This window comes from Benincasa hispida, chromosome 5 (assembly GCF_027475165.1).
Source record: "Benincasa hispida cultivar pf3 chromosome 5, pf3_genome.v1.1, whole genome shotgun sequence".
NCBI classification, from domain to species: domain Eukaryota; kingdom Viridiplantae; phylum Streptophyta; class Magnoliopsida; order Cucurbitales; family Cucurbitaceae; genus Benincasa; species Benincasa hispida.
In genome coordinates this window covers 12,646,257-12,653,468 of record NC_143482.1, presented here as the reverse complement: position 1 = coordinate 12,653,468, position 7,212 = coordinate 12,646,257, and the positions used below count along the sequence as shown (strand labels likewise).

The 7,212-nt window shown below is 30.4% G+C and overlaps 1 protein-coding gene across 2 annotated transcripts; it reads right to left on the bottom strand.

Moving 5' to 3' along the window:
• Positions 1 to 1,698: 1,698 nt before the first annotated feature.
• FDC2 (2Fe-2S ferredoxin-like superfamily protein) lies at positions 1,699 to 5,617 on the bottom strand. Of its 2 annotated transcripts, XM_039032862.2 has the most exons (6): positions 5,226 to 5,617; positions 4,897 to 4,960; positions 4,169 to 4,257; positions 3,296 to 3,364; positions 2,124 to 2,168; positions 1,699 to 1,997 (listed from the first exon to the last, which is right to left on the bottom strand). In XM_039032862.2, the coding sequence occupies exons 1-6, from the start codon at positions 5,481 to 5,483 to the stop codon at positions 1,953 to 1,955; spliced, it is 570 nt and encodes a 189-aa protein (XP_038888790.1). In that variant the 5' UTR covers positions 5,484 to 5,617; the 3' UTR covers positions 1,699 to 1,952. The 2 variants fall into 2 exon arrangements, with proteins under 2 accessions (XP_038888790.1, XP_090169935.1); XM_090313809.1 differs by having other exon boundaries at positions 1,910 to 2,168.
• Positions 5,618 to 7,212: the final 1,595 nt, after the last annotated feature.

Here is a 7,212-nt window from a genome sequence, read left to right as displayed (position 1 = left end):
ATTGATTAATTCGGTATAAAGAGTTTAGTCAATTAATCTCAAATGTTTGGAACTCATGTCTGTAGGTCCATAAGGTCCCTCTACTAGCATTAATGAATTGAGCGGATTTGAAAGGTTCAAATTCAAAACTAGGCTTTTTCAAATTCGAAACTAGGCTTTTTGAATTAGAAGTGTTCAAATTCAATTTAGGGTTTGATTAATTATATTCCATATAATTAAAATGTTTAAATTTGTCGAAATTAAATGTAATCAGAGAGATTATAATATTTAAATATTGATTGAAATATTAATTTACATGAATAGGCTTCATGTATAAATTAGGTGTTTAATTAATTTAATATTTGATATTAAATTATTATTTAATTAATTAATTAAATTTATTTAATTATTTATTTAAATACAACATTTTTCGATTTTGAAATTCAAATTCATATTTGAAATTGGATTTAATTTTAATTTTGGTGAAAATTAAAATTAGAAAATTGAAATTGAAAAAAATAATAATAATAAAAGTTGTTGGATTAATCCATTAATCAATACCTATCCCATTAGGATAGTGCTGATTGAAATGTCATTCAACCTCATTCTCTTAGTGCCTGCATGAATCAAATACTTAAAAGCATTCTCAATCTCAAATTTGAAGTGATTTTCATGCAAAATTTTTTGAAAAAAATTTACTCTCTCTCAAACCCTCTTCACCCCCTTCGCCTAATTGAGCTAATTTAGAGATTCCACCTCTCAATCCAAGTTAAAGGATAGTAGAGAAGATCCTTATTATTGTCTACTGTGTATTTAGAGGCCAATTTCGTGAAGATGAGCTGAAATTGAAGAGTTACTTCAAATATATTATTCATCTTGAAACCCTCTTTTGTAAATGTTTTCTTGCATGCTTTTAAACTCAAATTAAGTGTAATTAAAATGTTTATTGATTATGATTTCTTCCGTTGTATGTATGCGCTTACTCTATCATATCAAATGAGATTTAGGTTTGGTTTTTAGTTTTTAAAAATTAATCTATAAAGACTATTTTTACCTAAAAGTTTCCCTCTTTTGTTATCCACTTTCTATCAATACTTTAAGCACTCAGCTAAATTTTGAAAACTAATATGTGTATATATATATATATATAGACACACACATTGTTTTTTAAAACTTGTTTTCATTATTGCAATTTAACTAAGAATTCAAAAAAACCATAGTAAAAAATTAAGGAGAAAACAAACATAAATTTCAAAACCAAAAAATAAAGGCCCAGTTTGATAACCATTTAATTTTTTCTTTTAATTTTTAGTTTTCCTAAAATTAAACTTATAAATACTATTTCCATCTCTAAATTTCTTGCTTTGGTACATATTTTTTTACCAAAGTTTTAAAAAAACATGTCAAAGTTCTAAATAGTTTTTAAAAAACTCATTTTTATTTTTGGAATTTGGCAAAGAATTCAACTTTTTATGCGGTATAAGCAATTAAAAGAAAATAGACTTAATTTAAAAAAATTACATGGTTACCAAATTGAGCAGAAATCATTACCAAAGGGGCATAGTAGTTTTGAGTTTACAATGAGAGGACTAAACAAAGACCTACAAAAAGAGAGGGTTTGGTTAATTCACTTTGCATAAAAAATATAACCTGGCAATTCAAATATTTGATTTCAGAGTCTCTAAAAAAAACATAAACTATCCCTTCCCCCATCGTATATGCATTCCTCCAAAATAAACTGCCTTTCATTTATAGTGTTCAAGAAGTACACAAACTTCCCATCAACCAGGAAAAAGAGGAGAAGCTTAGTGACAAAAGAACATTAGGGTAATTGTTTCATTCTCCTATGTTATTAACAGTCATAAACACCATACAAATAAAGAAAGAAGATGAAGTTGAGCAGAGTAATGCTCCTCTACAGGATTCATTCTTACTTTCATTTCTCAGTCCATAGATGTTCTAGGATCCTTAGTTTACTCGTCAGCCATGGCCAACTCTAGAGCATAGTCATCTCTCTCCTGGACAATTGAATAAATTGTTTAATATAACTTGCTTCAAAGATAATTTTTTTTTACTTTTTTCTTTTTCTTTCAATATTTGTTCATCTCCCAGTAAACTTTGATAGATTTGAGTAAAGAACTTACAATTGGTCCCCGAGCAAAATATCTTCCAAATTGAAGCCAATATACCTGCGCTTGTGTAGTGAATTTTTTAAAGGGAAATTCTCAAATGTAGCAAAATTTTATTAAACATTTTCAAATTTTGGAGCGATGTTTGTTAAAGAACCCAATTATATTGAATGATAAATGATAACAGAATTACAAGATAAACCAAGTATTTGAGATACTTCAACTCTCTCTCTTGAGAATTCTCTCAAGAACTAAATCACGTACTGACATAATTTTGGCCTTTCTCCTTCCCTGCTCCCTCTCTTTATAACGAACTATCGCAACAACTTCTCTAACTAATTACTAATATATCTTTAATTCCCTAATTATTTCCTAATAGTATTCCTACCACCAAATTAATAGAACCCAAATATATTGACTAATAAACAATAACCGAATTACAAGAAAACTAAAGTCCCGTTTGGTAACCATTTGGTTTTTTGTTTTTGTTTTTAAAAATTAAGTCCATTTCATCCACATTTCTTACAATGATTTACATCTTTCTAAGTACAATGGTTGAATTCTTAGCCAAATTCCAAAAACAAAAATAACTTTTTGAAAGCTACCTTTTTTCGTTCCCAAAATTTGGTTTGGTTTTTTCAACCATTGGTGAAAAGTAGATAACAAAGGAAGAAATTTGGAGATAGAAGTAGTGTCCATCAAACTTAATTTTCAAAAACAAAAACAAAAAACAAAATGATTACCAAACGGGGTCTAAGTATTCAAGGTGCTTGGTACCTTCCTCACTTTAGTCTTGAGAATTCTCACAAGCCCTAAATCACTTACTGAAATAATGTTTCCTTTTCTCCACTCACTATTTACAACAAACTACCATAACAACTTCCCTAACTAATTGCTAGTATGCCCTTAATACCCTAATTATTTTCCAGTAGCATTCCTATCCGTCTACATTCTTCCATCACAAGAATCTTCGCATGAAAGATTATCATAGCACTCCAGAATGTCCAATACATAAGATTAGATCAGAAAAACAGAACTTTTGGTTTAACCAATTCCAACTTTATTTCATGATTGGCCAATATGCAAAATTAGGCTCATTGAATGAGCTACAAGGAGAAAATAGACTTAACAAGCTTCCTAACTACATAAATATGCTTCAGTTCTTAACTTGAAATTTGAAACAATACCTCATCCTCGTCTTGAGTTTCTACTTCAACATCTGAGGTTGGAAAACCTACGCAAAGAAGTGCATACCCCTGTAGTGAAGAGAACAGTAAGGAATATCAATCGGCAGCAGAATTATTATCTACAACGTCATCATCGTAATAACTATTGAACTGACTGCTTCTTTAGTTATAACAGATAAGCATATTGATAAATGAGATAATTAGATATATAAATTGTGGTATTCTTTTTCTTTTATCCTTTTATAACAATTAACGCAAAAAAACTAAATATCCGGCTAGTGAGACCTGCACTGACACTACTCCAGCTCTAACCGTGTTCATAAATGGCAAATAAGTTCTGAACAGAAGTAACTCTTAAGAGAAGAATTCCAATATATAGCTACTTTTTGTTGCTTAAACAAATCTATAACCCACTCCACCGACTAAATAATAATAACAGAAGCATTCTAGGACCAGCTCTTGATTATTCTTCCTTTCCCTAACCTGTAAACAGTAGAATACAAACTCAACTACATTAGTCTCACCCTCAATGGGCAGTAGTTGCTTCAACCATACCAGCTAAACAAACATGCACCAAATAAGTTTACCATGCTCACCTGGTAAAAACTAAGATCGCAAACTCAAACTTCGTATCTAGAATAAGAAGTTTCAGTTATAGTTTTACTGAAGCATCTATATGCATAACCTCAGACTTTGCTTCATTGGTTTTCCCCAGAAAAAGAATCAATATTCATATTGAAGAGAATTCAACATACAAATTATGTGATTTCGGAGTGGAAAACATTAATTTAAAACAGCAGCCTCTTCATACGATAGCAATTTATTCAAATAATAATGGCAATAGTAAGTTTAGAAACAAGTCAAACAAATTGCCTTTGATTTCAACTCAGCAGATATCCCAAGGGCTTCTGGCTGTCTAATTTCGCCTGATTTAATTCGAACAGCACAACTAGTGCAACAACCTGTCATGAAACAAACATTTTCAGACCATGACATATGCACCAATAATGGAGATCAGAACGAATAAGAAAATGGCTCCATTGCAGGAAGTATCAGTCGAAAGAAGGGCACAGGAAAAGGTTTATTTTTTTACTTTTTCAGAGTAAATGATTTTAATCTGGTCGTAAACTAGTCTGTAATTTGGGTGTTTCTACACGGCATGACCATAAACGCATAGTGTCATTCTTTGACATGGCACCTACTGTAGGTAAATCATTGAAATGTATCGAAAGTATAGATAGATAGATAGATTTTCTATAGATGCGCGTGTACTTTTTTCAAGACAGTACATAGATGTGCTTAATTTATTGAAAATGGCATGAATTAGAATCCCATTTTCATGCCTATGCTTACCATAGTCCATAGGATAGCAAATAAAAATAAGTCTATCTGTTAATAAATCCACGAACTAAGAAGTAACTACAATTTTTTATGACAACAGCTTTCCAAAGACAAAGGTCACTAGCAGGCAAGCGAAGTTACTGATTCGACGCCCACACATTCTATTATCAATGGTGTTGCCCATTGAAGCAATTTCTAAACATGACTTGGAACATGAATGTGAAAAGTTCATCAATAATTGGTGAATTAGGGAACAATACCGTGCCTGCAAGCAAATGGAAGAGATATGCTCTGAGCTTCGGCAGTGTGCAATATGTACTGATCCTGCAATTTTCGAATCGATTACCCGCGCCTCAATAAGTCATAACCATTAGAAATGGAAAAAAACAAGTTGAGAATTTCGAATTCCCAATAAATTCCCAAAAAAGAAAAGAAAACTCAAACAATTTACAATCAGACAAATCGTACAATCTGTAACCAAGGAGAAACACGTTATATCGATTCTAAAAAATTGGAAAGCTCGCTCAAGAGGTGAAATAAAAAGAAAAAAGGACTTATGTTCGTTACATTTCTGAAAATGGTGCCTTACCTCAGGAACAACGAACTCATGAACAACGCCTCTCTCTCTATCGTGAACGGTGACCTTATGAGTCGGAATTGAAGGAGAACCGTCGTCAGTCCGGGCGGCGACGTCGACAGCTGCCTGGAGCTCAGTTGAGGTGGTTTTCCGGCGACATTTCAAGATGTCGGAAAATCGACGGTTCCGATTTGTCGAGAGGAACTTCCGGAAGGATTCCGGCTTTAGATTAACGGAATGGAAGGAAGTGCAGGGAAGAAGAACGTCCATAGGTAAGGTTAAATTTTTGAAGCTCCGGCCAGTGAGTTCAGTTGTGTGAAGATGCAGGGATGAGATAATGTAATCGGCAAAGATAGGAAGCAGTTATATGCTGTTCTACAGTCTATTTGAAGAAATTGTGGAAACAATATCAGCCGTAGATTAAGTTGACTTTTTGTTAAAAGTCTCAAACAAAAAATTATACAATTTAAACGGTTTAAATTTGGAAAAATTTTCACATATAAAAAAAATTAAATTATTTATATAAATAGTAAAAAAAATATTGATAGAAGTATAGACTTCTCCAAGAAAATTAAAATTTTGTTATTTTATGTAAATAAATTTTCTTATTTTTCTATTTTTGAAAATCTCCCTTGAATTTGTAGGGTGATATATACATATTTTCACTTGATTTTATCACTCAAATTATTCTTCCTTGCAAAATCCTTCAAATGTAGCCAAAAATAAAAATAAAAAAAGTAATTCTTTATAAATAAGTAAAGGAAAATAAGGGAATACATGAAGAAATCAAAATATTGTTTCTACTTATTAAGATTCAACATTTCTCTCTAATTTATGTACATCTTTGTCTTTAAATATGTACATGTATAAAAGTGATGTATTCATTCTAAAATAAAATTCAAAGAAATGGTCTAAATTGATTCACGAATGTTTTGGTTAATTTATTCATTTTTTTATTTTAGAGAGATCTTAATAGCAACATCAACTTGATTAATATTTTTAAGAACACTTCCTTGATTGAATGACTAATGTCAATCTAAGCATAAATTAACTAATTGAGGTACGTGACATCAATGGAGGGATATTGTCTCACTCAATTAACTTAATTAAAAAGTCATATTAGATGTTCAGTTAAATTACAAAAATCTGAATTTTGAGATAAGTTTCAATTATGAAAACTTTTCAAAATCGCACATGAACTTCAAATTTTGTTTTAGAAATACTCTCAAATAACTTTTCATTGAATAAAATGGAAAATGACGAAATGGTTAATGTTTACAACATCTTAACATGGAAACTGTTGGATACAATTTGATTATACAAATCATTTTCGATAAAGTTTCCTATGAAATAAATGTAACGATCTTTTTTTTTTTTCTTTCTAATTTACGCACATTAGCTGTTGCAGCAATTTTCATCATTTGCTTTCTGAAACAAATATGATTCACGAGTAGGGATGTCCATTTATTTTGTGGAGTTGGGACCCACAAAGACTTCCTGAACGAAGCCCCGATTAGACGGAGAATGAGGGAGGGAACGGGGATAATTTTTTTCCCTTGGCTAAACGGGGACAGGGACGGGGGTTATATTCCCTGTCCCCGTCCTGATTCTCTGTCCCGCCCCGATGAATATATTATATAATTATATTTATATAATAATAATTACTTATTATTATTATTATTATTAACTCACATTCTGTTTACCTAGAATATTAGTTAATAATAATTATTATAACTATAGTTATAATAATAATTATTATTATTTTATCTATTTACTTTTTATAAAAATTGTGATATAAAAAAGTTAGTTTGTTTCTAATTTTTATTTCAACCTTTTCATACTTTAATACATTTCTAATTTATTTTAATATTGAAGATTTTCTACCTTAAACCATAAATGTTGTAGTATTTAAATAAAAAGTTTGATTATGATAATACAATATTTAAATTTTAACTTTTAAAAATTATAGAATTAAATTATATTTTTATCCATATAACAG

What these genes read in the sequence shown, in the direction of transcription:
- FDC2 (XM_090313809.1), bottom strand. Translation starts at nt 5,483, where the DNA reads ATGGACGTTCTTCTTCCCTGCACTTCCTTCCATTCCGTTAATCTAAAG. An exon ending in ATGAGTTCGTTGTTCCTGAG is followed by an intron (nt 4,961 to 5,225) that starts GTAAGGCACCAT and finishes CGAAAATTGCAG; the next exon opens with GATCAGTACATATTGCACAC. An exon ending in AAACTCAAGACGAGGATGAG is followed by an intron (nt 2,169 to 3,295) that starts GTATTGTTTCAA and finishes ACACAAGCGCAG; the next exon opens with GTATATTGGCTTCAATTTGG.